General features: G+C 47.6%; 1 protein-coding gene across 1 annotated transcript; it reads left to right on the top strand.

The window, feature by feature from the left end:
• The first annotated feature begins 499 nt into the window (after positions 1-499).
• Eci1 (enoyl-CoA delta isomerase 1) lies at positions 500-18,583 on the top strand. The gene is made up of 7 exons (XM_038328517.1): positions 500-615; positions 728-814; positions 8,668-8,795; positions 15,279-15,425; positions 16,341-16,462; positions 16,554-16,732; positions 18,333-18,583. Exons 1-7 carry the CDS (start codon positions 576-578, stop codon positions 18,497-18,499), a joined length of 870 nt encoding a protein of 289 aa, XP_038184445.1. The 5' UTR covers positions 500-575; the 3' UTR covers positions 18,500-18,583.
• The last annotated feature ends 108 nt before the right edge of the window (positions 18,584-18,691 follow it).

The raw sequence follows: 18,691 nt of genomic DNA, 5'->3' as shown, positions 1-18,691 counted from the left end.
ATTTGTGGACTTTCAGTATTGACACAAAAATAAAGTTGGAGGTCTTGGAACTTGCTCTGTAGACCAGACTGGCTCACAGAGGTCCTCCTTCTGGGGTTAATGGCTTGAGCCACACCACCTGGCCCAGAAACATACACTTGTGTGTTTTAAGCCCACGGTGACAGCCCTCCGTGTTAGCGAGGCAAATCTGTTCACCACCTGCAACCATTCTGCCAGCCTTAGTTTATGTTCCTAATCCCAGCTCCTCTGATCTGCGTTAATGTATTGCCTGGGTGAGATCTGGCCCCCTTCTCTCCAGCTGGCAGGAACCTTTTGTAAATGCTCCCGAATCTCCCTGTGGGTGGCCGACCCTTGACAGGAGCTCATTCATTACCTAGTGTTGCCAGCTGCTCTGGGGGTGTGAGCTCACCCAGAACAAGTTACTGACTCTGGAGGCGGGCCTCGCCCAGTCATGAGGCTGCTGAGTGCCTGGCTGCCCCTGACCTTGTGGGAGGGAGGAGGAGGGCCGGTCCGAGAGGAGGAGTCTGCAGCGCCCGGTTGCTGGCGGCGACGCTGGGTCCCCGCCGACAGCCAAGATGGCGCTGGCTGCTGCGGGTCGCGTTCTGCTGCACGCCGGTGCGTGGTCAGGGAGGGGGAGCCGGTGCACGGCCCCGGAGCGGGCTGGGTTCATGGGCGGCGGTGGCGAGAGTCGGGCGAGCTTGCTAACGGTGCTCCGGGCTGTCCGCAGGATCCCGCCTCGGGCGCAGGGAGGCCTTGGACGGCGCGCGGCGCTTCGCTAACAAGCGGGTGCTGGTGGAGACGGAGGACAAGGCAGGTGAGTGACGGGGGTGGGGACCGCGCGTCCTCCCGCACCGAAGCCCCAAGGCTACACTTCGGTGTGAAGTCAGATGTTGAGCACTTTGAATTTCCAAAAGAAGTGAGAAAGAAAACTCAAGTCAACTCATTTTCTGTTTAAAACTTAATGACACACGGGGTGGTTTGAATGACAAAACGTGTGAACTTTTAAAGTTTTTGTTTTATTTTGAGACAGGGTTTCTATGTAGCTTTGGAGCCTGTCCTGGAACTAGCTCTTGTAAACTAGACTGGCCTCGAACTCACAGAGATCCGCCTGCCTCTGCCTCACAAGTGCTGGGATTAAAGGCGTGAGCCACCACTGCCCGGCTTAGCTTTTAAAGTTTTGGTTAAAGTTTTTAAAGTTATGGTCTGTTACCTAAACTATTAGTTAAAAACAGTTGTAGGGGGCTGGAGAAATGGCTCAATGGAGAAATGGTTCAATGGTTAAGAGCACTGGTTACTCTTCCAGAGGACCCAGGTTCAATTCCCAACACCCACATGGTAGCTCACAACTGTCTGTAAGTCCAGTTCCTTGGGATCTGACACCTTCACACCAAATGCACATAAAATAAAATTAATTATTTAAAAACAAACAAAACCGTTTATAGCCTGCTTTGTGGCTCAACACTTGTAAATCCAGCTGAAGCTAAGTGTCTCAAAAATCCTACATGTGGCCGCCTGGAGAGATAATGGCTCAGCAGTTAAGAGATCCTGGGTTCAATTCCCAGCACCCACAGAGCAGCTCACAACTGTCTGTTACTTTAGTTGTAAGGGATCTGTTAGCTTCCCACCAATGCGCATAAAGTGAAAAAAATTATAAAGAAGAAGAAAAGAAAAATGTACCAGTGTGCCTCCACTCCTGGCTTTCTTTCAAAAAAAAAAAAAAAAAAAACCAACATGAAAATGACTGGAATATTTTCCAAACACTGGCTCATGGCACAGACCCCACCCAGCAACTATTTTCCTAGTTAAAGTTGGAAGCTGTAAGTAGGGTCACTCCCCGCCCCCATCCCGTCAGAGCGCCTAGGAAGCCCTTCAGAAGGCTGAAGCAGGAGGATGGTGAAGTTGAGGTCAGCCTGGGCTACATGTAGGGCCTATTTTCCTGTGGTTTGTTTTGTTTTTTAGTGAGGATGTGAAGCACAATCAATAAAAAAAAAACCAGAAACATTGGGGTTCAGCCTGAAGACCAGAAAAGCAAAGCAGCCAGCCACTGGCTCTTACCTCAACCTCAGTCTGAAAATGGTGATCCTGCCTCCTGGAATCTCAGAAGGAGACTGAGCTGTCTCTTCCCCTCTTATAATCCTCTCAAGGGCTGGGATTAAGGGCGCTCACCACTACCACCCAGTTTTTATGGCAAACTAGTGTGGCTACTTTGGATTAGCAGTGTGTGTCATTGCTGCCTGGTCTGTAAGGCTGGCCAGTGTGGCTGTTTTACTTTTCTGATCCTCAGGCAAGCTTTATTTATTAAAATACAAACGAAATGCTACTCTAAGGATGCAGGGAGGAAAGAGTGGGATTTTCCTGGGACAGCTAGATAATGAGTTTCTGGAAGAAAAGCTTAGGAAACCAAACACAGCTGGGCACAGAGCTTAGGATCCCATGCTACCCCTGACCCTGGCCTCTCAACACTAAGTGTTGACATCTGTAGAGGAAGGAAGCATCCCACGGAGACTCTCAGGCCAAGGTCTGGGTTCCCGTGTGCTAGTGCTGCTGGCATGGAGTGAGGAGGGGCTGGGGCTCAACCTGAGGAGTCTAGCAGTAGTAGGTGCAGATAGATTTTCACGTCTCTCGGATACCACAGAAACACACATTTTAAAATATTAGAGGGCTGGAGAAGTGCCTTGATGGTAGAACATTTCCCTAGCATTTGCCAGGCCTTAGGTGTAATAACAGTACCACAAAAATAAATAAATAAATAGAAATATCAGAATGGGTAGAGTAACAACTATACCATGCTAAAGCCACTGGATTATACACTTAAAGGTGACTAGACAGTTGGGCTTAATAACATGTATTTTATCATAATTTTAGCATATGTGAGTAGCATATGTATGTGTGTATGTGTGTGTGCGCATATATGTGTATGTGTCTGTATATATCTCTTGTAGAAAAGGTAAAATAGTAATGGTTTTATTTTATTTATTTTGGTTTTAAAAATAGAGTATTACCTCCAGTTCAAAGGCAAAATAGAAAAGCCCATATATCCCTTTAGTTTATGGGTTTTTTTTTTCTTGTTTAAGATGGATTTCATTTATTCCACCCTGGCCCGGAACTCATTGTGTAACTGTGTCACTGAGACCGACCTTGAACCTAACCCATCTGCCTCTGCCTCCCAAGCTCTGGGATCGCAAGTGTTTGCACATTTTTTTTAACAATTTATTTTAGGTATATAGGCTTCTTTTCTTTTCCTTTCCTCTCTCTCTCTCTCTCTCTCTCTCTCTCTCTCTCTCTCTCTCTCTCTCTCTCTCTCTCTCTCTCTTTCTTTTTTAAACCTGCATGTACTTTCACAGTACTGTGGAAGCCAAAAAGGCTGTTAAATCCCCCGGAACTGAAGTTAGAAACAGTTGTGAGCTGCCAGGTGGCTGCTGAGAATCAAACCCAGGTCCTCTAGAAAAGCAGCCAATATTAATTTTTTTGCAGGGTAGGGGGTGTTTCAAGAAAAGGTCTCGGCCGGGCGGTGGTGGCACATTCCTTTAATCCCAGCACTCAGGAGGCAGAGGCAGGCGGATCTCTGAGTTCGAGGCCAGCCTGGTCTACAAGAGCTAGTTCCAGGACAGGCTCTAGAAACTACAGGGAAACCCTGTCTCGAAAAACCAAAAAAAAAGAAAAAAGAAAGAAAGAAAGAAAAAAAAGAAAAGGTCTCTCTGTAGGATTTCTTTGTGTAGCCCTGGCTGTCCTGGAACTTGCTCTGCAGACCAGGCTGGCCTCAAACTCACAGAGATCCACCTGCCTCTGCCTTCCTAGTGCTGGGGTTCAATGCCCAGACTAACCACTAAGCCATCCATCTAGCCCCTCTTGTTACACTTGTAAGCCGCCAGTACAGAAACATTCTAGGTGTGAACTTCGCTGGCACAGAAAGTAGTTTCTTCCAGAGCTGATGCAGGGTCTGTTTGGCAAAGGTTCACTCCTGTGAAAGTGGACTCTGATCTGTTTCACATTTCTCCAGTGTTGCCTGGCAGGCACTTCTAATTAGCATGCTTCTCAAATCAGTTGTGCCAATCAGAACTCAGGGGCAGTTATGTTTCATTGTAGAGTCTGCTGAACTCATCGTTCACGAAGATTCTATCTAATACTCACCCTGCTCCAGGAGCTTGGTGACTAAGTTCAAATTCTCTCCCTTAGCTAGTCTTCACCTTTTGCCTTGTTACCTTTCCCCTAGTGCCCACTGCCATACCGGGCTTTTCAGATATGTTCCTCCCAACTAAGTCTGAGGTGTTCGTTTTATATAAGCCTGTAACTGGGTCAAAGTTACCTCTTCCACTTAAATCAAAGGTCTTAAAAGAACCCACTTGACACCAAGACTGCCCTCATTCTCAGAAAAGGGTCTTCATTGACACCTGGACACTCAGGTCCTCAGCTGGAAATGCCTCTTGATTATTCTGCAAATTCTGTAGGCAAGTAGTTAGTGGCTGCAATGCCCCTGGAGATAGGACAGTGTTTTTTTTCTTCATGCTGCTAACAGAACACACTGGGAACCAAGGATAGCAGAGGGCACTGCAGGTAGCATTCGCTGAAACCGCTCCAGAAGCGTGAGCTAAGCCCCACTAGAAGCCCTTGTCAACCTGGTTCTGAGATGTTCCCTCTTCCTCTGAGGACTTGGCTTGCAGAAGAACAAGAGGAATTGCACAGAGGGATAAATTCAAATCAGAGAAAATGGAAGGACAATCAGTAGAACTCTTCCCACTGTCCTCTTTCAGATGTCACAGTCATGGCACAGAGCCAGCTGCACTGCCAACTCCTTGGCATCCTTGAGACTCGAGGCTAGGGCAGTCTGCTCAGGGTGCAGCCATACCAAGGGAACCCTTTCCTTCTAACTAAAGTAGGTTTCTTGCCAGAACAGCATCCATCTTCAGCCTTCAAAATCAGATAGCCATCTGGTGCAGATACTGGAAAGAACGGGACATTCAGGGCCCCAGGGCAGGACTGCTTGGCTTCTGTCTGAAAGGGTAGGTTTCTGATAATGGCAGTCCGACTGGACACAGAATACGGCAACTGAGCTGATGAGATAGGTGACGGCCACATTTCTAAAGAGCAGAAGTCCAAAACCAGGGGCGGGAAGGACTGTGATCCTCTGAAGCTCCAGGCGGGAGTCTCCCCTGCGTCTTCTGGCTTTGGTGCTACCTCACCCTGTGGTGTCCTTTGACTTGTGGACAAATCCTTTTATTCCATTTCTTTTACATATATGTATGGTGTGTGTGAATGAGGGTGCACATGTATGATTGGGAGTGCACCACCACTACCCGGCTACATGGCTATGTTTTTTTATATTTTGTTTTTCTGTTTTCTGTATAGAAAATGAAAGCAGATCCCCTATTTTGGGGTTTGTTTGGGAGGGGTTTGTTGTTTTGTTTTGGGGGCAGGTCCTCACTATATAGCCCTGACTGAGGTAAAAACAGATCTGTCTGCCTGCCTCTTTTAAAAGTTAAAATTTCAGACCAGGCAGTGGTGGCACACAACTTTAATCCTAGTATTTGTGAGGCAGAGGCAGGTGAATCTTTTCCTTCCTTCCTTCCTTCCTTCCTTTTTTTTTTTTTTTTTTTTTTTTGATTTCTTTATTTATTATGTATACAATATTCTCAGTGCTCTGCCTGCAGGCCAGAAGAGGGCACAAGATCTCATTACAGATGGTTGGGGTTTTTTTGTTTGTTTGGTTTTTGGTTTTTGGTTTTTTGAGACAGGGTTTCCCTGTAGTTTCTAGAGCCTGTCCTGGAACTAGCTCTTGTAGACCAGGCTGGCCTCGAACTCAGAGATCCGCCTGCCTCTGCCTCCCGAGTGCTGGGATTAAGGGCGTGCGCCACCACCGCCCAGCCTACAGATGGTTGTGAGCCACCATGTGGTTGCTGGGAATTGAACTCAGGACCTTTGGAAGAGCAGGCGGCACTCTTAACCACTGAGCCATCTCTCCAGCCCTTCTTTCTTTTTAAAGGCAGGGTTTTTCTGTAGCTTTGGGGACTATCCTGGAACTAGCTCTTGTAGACCAGGCTGGCCTAGAACTCACAGAGATCTGCCTGCCTCTGCCTCCCGAGTGCTGGGATTAAAGGCATGTGTGGATCTCTATGAGTTGGAGGCCAGCTTGGTCTATATAATGAGTTCCAGGCTAGCCAAGACTATATAATGAGACCCTGTCTTAAAATTTAAAAAAAAAAGTTAAGATTGTGTGGAGAATGTTGATTCAATCAAAACTGGCTTGTTATTGTCAAACCAGTGCAGCAGATGGGACTACTAGCTACTTTCTGGTGCCTGTCATGTAGACTAGTCCATCTGCCTGGGACCCAAGGTTTGTGTTCAGGTGAATCTCAGTGATTCCTCTCCTGAAGCTCTTACCTAGGGAGGCCTGAAGTTCTGAAGTGCCACAGAACTTGTCTCCTGCCTCTGGGTTGGATGAATTTGAAAGAAGGAATCTGAGCTGTTCAGTGGTGGCATGTGCCTTTAATCCCAAAACTCAGGAGGCCGAGACAGGTGGATCTCTTGTGAGTTCAAGGCCAGCCTGGTCTACAAACCAAGTTCCAGGAAAGCCAGGACTGTTACACAGAGAAACCCTGTCTCGAAAACAAAACAAAACAAAAAGACCTTAAAGGTACACTGAGACAGAATGAGGCAGAAATGGGGCATCCAGAATGTCCCACCGAGCGCCTGGCTGTGCACTTCTTTTGAGGTTTGGGGCTTTATCAAGCCTGTATTTAAGATCATAGTTTTCAAGAGTGTCCACTGTGTAGTCTGTGGGCTGCAGTAGCCAAGGACATCTTAACACTAAATTGTAATCTTAAAATATGAGTTGGTTTTAGGTTTTTAACAGGGGGGAGTTGATTTTTTTTCTGGTAACTAGATTGTACAGTTCTCTGTTTTATTTACTCATTCACTTGTTTTTGGTTTGTTTGAGACAGGGTTTCTCTGTGTAGCCATGGATGGATGGATGGATGGATGGATGGATGGATAGATAGATAGATAATGCTTTCTTGTACATTTAGTTTAATTTAAAAATTTATTTCTGTCTCTCTGTGTGCCTCTGTGAGGGGGATTACAGTTCAGAATTTCTCAGGGACTGGTTGGCCACTATCTTGGCTGTCACCTCACCTAGCTTGGTTGTACGGCTCCTGAACGTGAGCTTTGTAGCTCCAGTCGGAAGCAGCTGTCAGACCGGGTCCTGCCGTACACCTGTCTCGCCAACAGGCAGAGTGCTGGAGTGAGAGGATTGAGTTCAAAGCCTCAAAACCAAAGCAAAGCCGGGCGGTGGTGGCGCACGCCTTTAATCCCAGCACTCGGGAGGCAGAGGCAGGCGGATCTCTGTGAGTTCGAGACCAGCCTGGTCTACAAGAGCTAGTTCCAGGACAGGCTCCAAAGCCACAGAGAAACCCTGTCTCGAAAAACCAAAAAAAAAAAAAAAAAAAAAAACCAAAGCAAAATGTTTTGGTTTTTTGAGACAGGGTTTCTCTGTGTAGCCCTGGCTGTCCTGGAACTCACTCTGTAGACCTCGAACTCACGGAGATCCACCTGCCTCTGCCTCCCAAGTGCTGGGATTAAAGGCGAACGCTACCACCATCCAGCAAACAAAATGTTTTAAATCACGCTTTATCCTGGAGTAGTGCTGATGGCCTAAGTGACCTGTGCCTGCCTCAGTAGTCCTAACTTTGCAGGCCTTATGTTCTCCTCTGCAGCCGCCCTCAGTGGAAGTAGCAATTTTAGGCAAATTTAGCTTTGTGCTTCCAGCTAGGGGAGCAGCACACCTCTCCCCTAGTTCTGCCTTTTAGGGTGCAATGGCCACTCCCCCAGATCTCGGTGTCTGTCTCCATGTCCCTTCCACCTGCCTTAGTATGCGATGGGTCATCCAAGAGTTGACATCTGCTTGGCTGGCCATATGTCCCAAGTACTACAGGACCCGCAGAACCTTTGCTCTCATGAGGGCTAGTGACACGGTCCTAGGTCCTCGAGACAGCTCTTAACCTTGATCCTCCAGGAGACTAGATTATTTAGTGAGATTATTTGCAGGATTTGAGGTCTCTGAGAAGCAAAGATCGAGGCTCCAAGGGCTGACAGGACTCACTGGAAACCAGAATTCCCAAATCAAATACTTCATCGGTTGAGCCATCTTGTTAGCCCCTGCTTGAACTTTTTGTTTGTGTGTTTTTTGAGACAGGTTTCTCTGTGTAGTCCTAGTGTCTTGGAACTTGTTCTGAAGCTCAGGCTGGCCTCAAAAGTCAGAGCTCTGCTCGCCTCTGCCTCCTGAGTGCTGGGATCAGAGGTCTGCTCACCACCATACCAGGCTCCTGCCTAAACTTTTTTGTGGTTGTTTTTTTGGGGGGTTTTAGGAGGAGGTTGCTTTTGGGTTTTTGTTTTGTTTTGTTTTAAATGAGACAGGGGTTCTCTGTGTAGTCCTGTCTCTTCTGGAACTTGTTCTATAGACCAGGCTGGTCTCTAACTCATAGAGGTCCACCTGTCTCTGCCTTAGCCTCCCGGGTGCTGGGATTAAAAGCATGCACTGCCACCACCCAGTCTGCCTGAACTTTTGAAACCCCAAATTCTGTAATTCTAACCCTTAGACAGACTGAGGGCTAGGGATGGCTGTAGGTGGCCTGGACTGAGCCCTTTTCAAGGATCCCCTCTTTTTTGAACTAGAAATTGCAGTGATGAAGTTCAAGAACCCCCCAGTGAACTCCCTGAGCTTGGAGTTTCTGACCGAGTTTGTCATCAGCCTGGAGAAACTAGAGAATGACAAGACGTTCCGTGGTGTCATCCTCACTTCGGTAGGTGCCTGTTCAAGCCACACACACACCCAGCCCTGACTGTGGGCAGAGAGCAATCCATTACAGGGCATGGAGCCCCCAACAACCCTGATCACCATTATGGGCTTCTAGGAGCAGGTTCCCAGAGGATGGGGTGTGCATCAGGCCTGGGCTATCCCTGTGGACCTGCTGAGCAGTCTCTGTGGGAACTTTGTCCTCCCTGGAGCCACCTGAGGTCATCTAGTCCCAGGGCACTACCCCTCACGAGCGGCTGGTACCTGAGCTACTCCCAGCAGGATACATGCCTTGAGAGTGTGTGCTCGCTTGCCTTTGGGCCATCTTAGGTCAGGTATCAGGGGGCAAATTCTTCTGCCCTCTGTATTCTGGAGGGGACCCTGGGCGTTGCCTGCAAGCGCTGGCGCATGCCGGGAACTTTGGTGAGATCAGTGCCACTGAAGTCAGGAGGTCATACAGTGGGCAAGGAAGTCCGAGCATCGGTCCCCTGCCCTCCTCAGTGCCAGGACGCAGTCAGATGTGGAGCCAGGTCATTTCAGCCACTTTGTTCCCATTGTTTGGATTAGGTTACTGTACCCCAGGCTAGCCTCCAGCTTGCTGTGCAGTCAAGGCCAGAGTGCCACTGCGCCAGCCTGTGAGGTGCGAGGACCAAACCCAGGCCTTGGCGGGCGCTCGGCAGATCCTCCACCATCTGCGCTGCATCTCCAGCTCCCAGGAAATAATGGTTTGGGGTTTGGGGTTTTTTTTGTTTGTTTTGGCAGGGAGTGGGTGATGCTGGAGATTGAACCCAGGGTCATCTGGATATTGGGCAAGTGTCCCATCGTTGCACTTCCTCAGCCCCTTTTTAAGGTGGAAGCACAGTGCCACTACCTTTCAAAGTAGGCATAAAGTCTAGGCGTCTCCCTGTGCTGTATGCCGCAGTGACACAGAGACCAGCATAGACCACCGGCCAGTAGCATGTCCTAGCATCATGGGCAGTAAAGGTGCAGGAAGTTAAAAGTCATCAAGCCTCAAAGGGTCAGGCTGACAAGCAGGGAAGCGGTCACTTCCCTGGACAAAGGCCTCCAGACTCTCGTCTCATTAATTCCTGTGCTTATTATCATTGCAACTGTTAGTTTATTTATTCAGCCCATAGCCTTAGCAGTTTGTCTCCCAGATGATGTCACTGCAGGCCACCTTTTACCGCATCTAATTGGTGGTGCTCCATTAGCGTTGATAAGCATTAGTCCTCAACTGCCACAATTACATTCATTATTTTTATCCTGTTAACGGCCCGCCCGAGAATTCGCAGTAGCCCTTATTTAAGCCTATGTTTTTAGCCTGGTTAGCCTTTTTTTATGTGGTAACTCATAATGACCCACCAAACACACATGTACCACATAGTTCACCCAAGCCCAGTACCACTAACTGGAGCGCTCTCTGCCCTTCATCTGACCTCTGACCTAGTAATGTGATCCCATTTCAACTGTTTTATTGGACTGTCCTTAGGCCTTAGCAAACACTCTCACCATGTATCAATGGTGGCATGAAATACCAGGGCCACTGTACCCTGTTGTACAGAAAGGCCTTCATTACAGAACCATTTACTGTAACTGAAGTCTCCCGCCCCAGCCTTTCCGACCTTGTGCCTGCTCGCTCGTGACCTAGGTGGATACTGACCGCATACAAGAACTGTTCCACTTAATTCACTTGAAGTCCCCCTACTCAGTGCATCAGTCCTCCCGGCCTCAGGGGTGTCACACAAGCCCACCATGGCATCATAGAAGGAAGTCGTCACATGAACCAAGCCTTGCATATTACAGTCATGTCAGGACTCTGCCCTTCTCCAAGCCTCAGAACGCTTCGGGACGTCATTTTTTGTTGTCACCGCCCACGCATTTGTCGTCATTTGCTTGGTCATTGGAGGCTTTGGGAACCGGTTAGGCCCTTTAGTTACTGGGGCACTGACATGGCGTTCCCCTGGAATGTCAGTGACTGTTCTACTGGGAGAATCGCTTGTTGGGAGGCAAAGGCTTCTCAGATTATAAAGATTATAATAAAAGCCATCCGTGAATGGAGGACACAGCATTTCATGTGGCGTCAGCAATGTCTCGGTATTTCTGAGAGCCCTAGAAAATGGTGAGGAAAAATGTCATGTTCACTACTACAGATGTGACGAGAAACGAGCTCTTACTATACCCTGAAAAATGTGGAAATCCGTGGACAAAACCAGCCATAATAGCGAAGACGACAGTGGAAGTGAGCATAATATCGAGTGAAGAGCTGCGTGGAATACTTCCAGTGAGGCCCCTGTTGTAGGCTTCTATTGCTGTGAAGAGATGCACAGCCGCAGAAACGCCTATAAGGAAAACCATCTAATTGAGTGTCTTACAGTTTCAGAGGATCAGTCCGTTATTATGCTGGGATATGGTGGCGTGGAGGAAGACATGGTGCTGGAAGAAGGAGCTGAGAGTCCTACATCTTGACTTGCAGATGACAGGAAGTAGTCTGAGGCACTAAGTGTGGCTTGAGCATATAGGAGACTTTAAAGCCCACCTCCACAGTGATGTGCTTCCTCCAACAAGGCCATGCCTACTGCAACAAAGCCACACCTCCTAATAGTGCCACTTCCTATGAGATTATAGGAACCAGTTACATTCAAATTACCACAGGAAATAGGAATAGGAAAACGAAACCTAGGGCTCTTGGTGTAGCAGTAATGTTTCCTCTGTGAAGTGTAGCAAGTCAGCAGAAGCTCTAGCTGGAGTAGCAATAACTGTGGCGAGTGTCTGTGACAAGGCCTACTGGGAATACATGATGAGCTCATAAGATAAATAATAAAAAATCAATAGATGTCATAGCTCAAAGTGTTCTATATATCCAAATGGTTCTTTTATGCCTGAATAATAAGTAATGATGTGGGGAAATAATTCTGAAATCTGGAAGGATGAAAATATAAACTTCTGATTGGCTAAAAATGAGAAAAGGTGTTGCTAGAAAATTGGGTCTCTTCCTTCAACAGGATCGAAGAAGGTTGTGTTTAAGTTTCTGGCAATTAAGAGTACAGAAATTCCTGCAGCAAGGACCAGGAGGGAAAGAGGAAAGAGCTGCTGTAATTAGGACAGATCACATGAGTAAGGGGGTTTGATACTGTGTTATGGCTGGCGGTTTCATACTAATGGAAGTAGTAATAAAGTTAATTGCGCCCAGGATAGATGAAAGAGCAGCTAAATGAAAGGAGGAACTAGGTCTTTGTGGGGTCCGGTGCTAGCCCAGACCCTCAATTATTTCTCTCAGCCAAACCCAACATAAACTATTTCTCTCTGGACTGGCATGGAGGCACAGGAATAAAGACACAACTCACATGGCTTTATCGGAAGGGAGATTCTCAGTGATCCCTCATGAAGTCCTGAGTTCACATCCTAAAGAATTCCTCTCGTTTTTTCTCCAAAAAATCTTTATACTGAAACTTAACTGAGGGGTTAATACATTAGCATTCTGTCTCCTAGGTAACCAGGTAAATGGCATTTTGTCATGTACACATCTACCTGTCTGCTGTGTATGCTAGCTGGCACATAGGCTTGAATCAGCATCTCTATCAGGCATCCTCCAAATTACAAAGAAAGGAGCAAAACAACATCCTGACCCTTTGTTAGGGCAGAGACAGCCTGTCTGGAAGGCTATGTGACCACCTCAGGTGGGGCCTATGGCTTTAGAGCCTGGCTGCCATACCACGTAGAAATATGGGCCCACAATCCACTCTGTCTTATTAATTTTAATAAAGCCTGTGCTTCTGCAACAGGACAGAATGGTCATGCCTGGCTTGGGCAAAGACCTCTTCAATTACCCAGATTTTCCTGTCTTTGGAACAGGCATTTATATATGCAAGCTCCTGTCTTAGGCATCTGGGAAGAAGCAGCTTTAAACCCATCATTGACTGCTGATCTCTGTAAGGAAAAGGATTAGTGGAGAGAGATACTTTTGGGCTCTGTGTTGTGGAGCCATACCCTCTTGTCAGGATAAATTATAATGCTTTATGAATAATCATGCTCCCAAAGACTATAGTCTCCTATTTAAAGAGAAGAGAATCACCTGGGTTGAGAATGCTTTTTCACCTAGTTTAGAGCACCTCTTAAATTTTTTACATTGTATCAAAATCTAAAATTTTTTAACATATGCATTAACTCCCAACATTTACAGGGTGTGTCAAACTTTTCTTAGCAGTTGACAGCTCAATATCATAATTCTTAGCGTTGTTGATCAATACCAACTTTTCCAAATATCTTTAGGTCAGTACCATAATTCTCGACATTATTGGTCAATACCAACTTTTTTCAACATCTTATATGCTGTTACAAATATCAGGTCAATACTGGTAATAGTACAATGACATTGCTGTTATCAAATACCAATTCCAGTCTCTGAATAGCAGTTACACCCTTAGGCTGTCCCCTTCTTAAGTGAAGAGGGGTTTCAGTCATTTCTTATTTTGAGTCTTTCTTTCCCTGTGTCCCAGAGATTAAAACAGTCAGATATTCAGTCTGCATCTCAGCTCCAAAGCAAACAGGATTCAAACTGCAGGAAATTGTAGTCATCACAGTCAGGTCATCTCAGCAGGGCCTCTGGGTCTGTGTGTGTCCCAAGTGTCTCAAGCAGCTCAGCATCTGCCCCTCAGTGCAGCATGGCACCCTGCAGTGTAGAGCCATCAGGCGCTCCTCTCTGCGGGTGGGGAAGACTGCACCAGGGACTCTTCTCCAGCTTCTCTGTGGGGCGTCTGCAGCTATGACGTCATCAGGTCTGCCACTCCTCTACTGTAGACGCAGTCATCTCATCCGGCTTTTCTCTTTCTGTGAAAAAGAACATAAACACTTCCTCGACCGCAAATTAATATAGCTCGGGTCTTCTTATAATTCATTGCAAGGGGGCTGGATTTCCAGCTAATGGGGGATAAAGGGTTCAGCTGCTTCCTACTGCTGCTTCTGCTACTGATGATGCCAGGGGGAGGAATGAAGGAGAAAAAAGTCAAAAGCTTATATTGCTATTCATAGGAATAAGTATTAGACTCTTCCTGCACAGGCCACACTCACAGATGCTAGAGGTAAGAACTGGAATGTGACTAGAAAGCCGCTCTTCACCTAACAATTGGGTTGTCTTCCCAGATCACAGAAATGGGCTGCCTGTTCAGATCTGTTTGGGATGACCAGTCGTACTGCTTTATCTTCCTTCACACAAAATCTGCCGCTGGGGCTAAGAGAGATGGCTCAGTGGCTGCTCTTACAGAGGACCTGGGTTCAGTGCCTAGCACCCACAAGGTGACTTACAACCATCTGTAACTACCGTCCCAGGGGATTCAACACCAAAACAGTCACATAAAATAAATAAAAATTTGCCAGACAGTGGTGCCTTTAATCCCAGTTTAAGAATAAAGAAACACCTAAATCTCCCGATGCTTTCCAAGTGCTGGGATTACATTCACCACCAAGACCAAATGTTTTGTTGCTCCTGTTGTTATTCCACGTGACTGTTGTCCTCTCAGCCTGGCCCCTTCTGTCATCCTCTACCCAATGTGAAGATGACCCACAGGTCCATCGTACCCAGTCTCATTAGAAGTATCTGAATTGACCTGCATGGTGGCGCACTCCTTTAATCCCAGCACTTGGGAGGCAGAGGCGGGCAGATCTCTGAGTTCGAGGCCAGCCTGGTCTACATAGTTCCAGGACAGTCAGAGTTACACAGAGACCCTGGGGTCGGGGTAACATCTAAATCTAGCATAGTTGCCTCTGTTCCATTATGGAAGAGGGATGCATTTTATAAGAACACAAGTGTTGTGCATCAGTTCATGTCCAAGAAAAAAGGACTCAGCTGCACTGACCCCAAGATCACGAGGGCGGATGTCTGTGTCCACTCCCTCAGGTCCTGACAGGGGTGCTGTTGGTCTTCCTGGAGCAGGTGTTGCCCTGCACCACTTCTCCCACCCATGAACTCAGCCCTGGCGACGAACCCATGCATAGGGGAAATCCTCAAGTGCATTTCTTCACCTGGAAGCTTCTGAGCTATTTCCCAGGATTTGGTGCTGACCCTGACAAGGCTCTGTCCCTAATGCTCTCCTGTACCCCACTGGCTCCTCCTCTACCTGTGTTCTCCTCACGCCTGCTCTGGTGGCTACGTCAGACCTGAGACATCAAACTGAGGACCCACATGTGTGGCTATGCAGTTCCTCAGATCCTTTTGCCCCAGCACTGCCCTTGCCTGGCCTTGGGACGTAGATGGGAACACGTGGCTGAATGACGGCACTGAGCACAGAGAGGTGTGCTTGGTGTCGGCCAGCCTGGTACATGTGTGTCTCTGAGCAGTACCCCCCTTAACCTGTTCTGTCCTTTCCAGTTTGAAGCTTCCAGAAAGTAGAGTCAGTCCAGGGGAGGGTCAAGGCCATGTCCTTGACACTCTCCATTCTGATTCCTTGGAAGTGGCTTCTTACTGGTCGAACATGATCCTCGCTTCTCCTGGCAGGACTGCCCTGGTGTTTTCTCAGCTGGCCTAGACTTGACGGAGATGTACGGCCGAAACCCAGCACACTATGCTGAGTACTGGAAGGCTGTACAGGAGCTGTGGCTGAGGCTCTACTTGTCCAAGCTGATCATAATGTCCGCCATCAATGTGAGTGCCCCTACCCACCCCCTGGGACACTCAGGCACTGACCTTCCTGGGCCAGACAGACCTAGCAAAAAAAAAAAAGCCACTTGGGTGGGACCAGGGCCTGGTGGGCTGGAATGAGCCCTGAACAGATCAACACTTCGGAAGTGATATTCTGACCTGACCTGACCTTGGAAAGACAGAGCAGTAGAGAAAGGATTGGGGTTCAACTTAATAAAAACAGGGTTTTTGTGGGGTGGTGGTGGTGCACACCTTTAATCCCAGAACAGAGGCCAACCTGGTCTACAGAGTTAGTTCCAGGACAGCCAGGACTACACAGGAAACCCTGTTTTGGGGAGAAAAAATAACACAAAAAGAAATGGGAAAAAAAAAAGCAGGGTTCTCTGAGGGGAAAGCTCTAAGGATCAGAGCTACAGGAACAAAAAGGGAGGATTGAAGAGAAGGTCAGCGATACATAAACCCGGGGGAGAGACTCTGATGACCTGTCTCAGCATGAGACACTAGGGTGCATGCATTGCACACACTTCATTTGGGGTTCCCAGGCATCCTGGTAGGACTGACCGCCAGGAACAGCTTCATGGTCTGACAGCACTGTCTAAATACTCGTTTTGAACATTAGCATCAGATAAAAGCTAGAAAGGGAGAGGCAACTTGCTGTCCTTAAGAGTCATTTTTTTGGTCCCCTACAAGCTAAAGAGCCACATGTCAAGGCCTTTGAGTCCATGGGTGAAACTTAGGCCTCTTAAGATCTCCGCTGCTGGTCCCTGGGTGGCCAGTCTCAGTTTACATATTTATCTGGCAGACTTGGCCCAGATCGGTGCAGTGCCAAGAGCTCATGCCCACCCTCAGCCCTGTTTAGGGAATATTACTAGGAACTGGGGGAACACCTACAGACCAAGGCTCTGCTTCTCTGTACAGGGTGCCTCTCCAGCTGGAGGCTGCCTCATAGCCCTTACCTGTGACTACAGAATTATGGCTGACAACCCCAAGTACACCATAGGATTAAATGAGACCCTGCTGGGCATTGTTGCCCCCTTCTGGTAAGACAAGGGACTGCACTCATACTTGACAACATATATATAAATCCCCCTCCCCCCTCCAGCACAGAGGTGAAGGATGTCTTCATTCCAGGTTCAAAGACAACTTTGTGAACACCATTGGGCACCGAGCAGCAGAGCGTGCCCTTCAGCTGGGGACGCTCTTCCCGCCAGCAGAGGCCCTCAAGGTGGGTGTGGTGGACGAGGTGGTGCCTGAGGACCAGGTATTCAGCAAGACTCGCTCAGTGATGGCCCAGTGGTTGGCCATTCCAGGTGAGAAGCAAGCAGTGGGCAGCTCTGGGGCAAGTCGGGTTCTGTGAATGTAGGCTGTTTATCTGCTTCCCTGCTGCTGTGGAGCAGGGCTCTTAGAGAAGGCGGAAGCCATCAGGAACACACACAGGCTCTTAGAGAAGGGGGAAGCCATCAGGAACACACACAGGCTCTTAGAGAAGGAGAAAGCTATCAGGAACACAGCTGCACCCTGTGAAGCTGCAGGGACACCAAGAGTTTGGTGTTTGACTTTTTTTTTGTTTTGTTTTGTTTTGTTTTTCGAGACAGGGTTTCTCTGTGGCTTTGGAGCCTGTCCTGGAACTAGTTCTGTAGACCAGGCTGGTCTCGAACTCAGAGATCCGCCTGCCTCTGCCTCCCGAGTGCTGGGATTAAAGGCGTGCGCCACCATCGCCCGGCGGTGTTTGACTTTTTTAAGACAGGGTCTCACTGTGTAGCTAAGATTTCCCTGAAGCAACCTACTTAACCCATGTCTTCAAATTTGGAATCCCTCTGCCTCCACTTCTCCATGTTGATATATAGGCATGTACCACCAGTAATGACCCTAAAACTTCAATGTCATGTCTATCCCAAATGTTACAAAGTATTCTTTTGAATTTCCCTAAAAAGAGCCATCTGGGTGGACCTCCTTGGAGTCCTCTTCTCTTATGGAGCCAAGTAGCCAGTCTCTACATGCACAAGCAAGTATCTACTGATACAGAAATGTGGCCAATAATACAATTCAACAAAAATGGTGCGTTGGTTATTTGAGGTGCTGGGGATGGAACTCAGGGCATCAGGAGATGGAACACTGACCTGTGTACCCAGCCCTAAAAATGACGGTAAAAAGATTTTTGGACTGGGAGAGATGGCTCAGAGGTTAAGAGCACTGACTGCTCTTCCAGAGGTCCTGAGTTCAATTCTCAGCAACCACATGGTGGCTCATAATGAGATCTGGCGCCCTCTTCTGGCCTACAAGGCATATATGCAGGCAGAACACTGTATACATAATTAATAAATCTTTAAGGTCGTACCTGTTTTGTTTTTTTGTTTTTGTTTTTTTTGTTTTTTTTTTTTTTGTTTTGTTTTGTTTTTTTTTTTTTTTTTTTTGGTTTTTCGAGACAGAGTTTCTCTGTGGCTTTGGAGCCTGTCCTGGAACTAGCTCTTGTAGACCAGGCTGGCCTCGAACTCACAGAGATCCGTCTGCCTCTGCCTCCCGAGTGCTGGGATTAAAGGTGTGCGCCACCACCACCCCGCACCTGTTTGTTTTTTTAAGGCAGGCATAGTGGCATGTGACTGTAATCCTAACACTCAGGGGACTGAAAAAGACCTACAAGTTAAAGACCACCCTGGAGAGACTGTCTCAGCAGCAGCAATAACAAACTCTTACAGTTCCCTCCTGTCTGCTTCTACATTGTATCGTTTGTTCATTTTGACAAGGTGCTCATTTCAGCTGACCTTGAACTCCCCATCCTGCTGTAGCTTCCCAAATGCTGACACCCAGCTTTCTTTGTGACGTTCTGAGAGCCTGTGTTTCTACACCTGCAGAAAGTGTAGAACAGCAGGAACGGCCCCACATTCCCTGAAGTAGCCCCATTTTCTTTAGACCATTCTCGGCAGCTGACCAAGAGCATGATGCGAAAGGCCACGGCAGACAACCTGATCAAGCAGCGGGAGGCTGACATCCAGTATTTCGTCAGCTTCATCTCCCGAGACTCTATCCAGAAGTCCCTGCAAGTGTACTTGGAAAAGCTCAAGCAAAAGAGGGGCTAAAGCCCCACGGATATTTGGTCACGCGTGCCTTCTGGGGTCTCCCTGGTCCCAAGGATTATAAACAAGGTATTTTTCAACTTAAAATTTCTTAGCTCTTGTGTTCCTGACCTTAAAATGTTCTGTTCAGAAAGGAGAGGTGGCTTGGTGGTTAAAAGCACTGACTGCTCTTGCACAGAACCCAGGTTCAATTCC

Source organism: Arvicola amphibius, chromosome 4 (genome assembly GCF_903992535.2).
Source record: "Arvicola amphibius chromosome 4, mArvAmp1.2, whole genome shotgun sequence".
Taxonomy (NCBI): Eukaryota; Metazoa; Chordata; class Mammalia; order Rodentia; family Cricetidae; genus Arvicola; species Arvicola amphibius.
Note: the sequence above shows the minus strand (reverse complement) of the source record. Positions and strands in the feature narration are given on the sequence as shown.

What these genes read in the sequence shown, in the direction of transcription:
- Eci1 (XM_038328517.1), top strand. Translation starts at nt 576, where the DNA reads ATGGCGCTGGCTGCTGCGGGTCGCGTTCTGCTGCACGCCG. An exon ending in TCGCGTTCTGCTGCACGCCG is followed by an intron (nt 616 to 727) that starts GTGCGTGGTCAG and finishes GGCTGTCCGCAG; the next exon opens with GATCCCGCCTCGGGCGCAGG. An exon ending in GTGGTGTCATCCTCACTTCG is followed by an intron (nt 8,796 to 15,278) that starts GTAGGTGCCTGT and finishes TTCTCCTGGCAG; the next exon opens with GACTGCCCTGGTGTTTTCTC.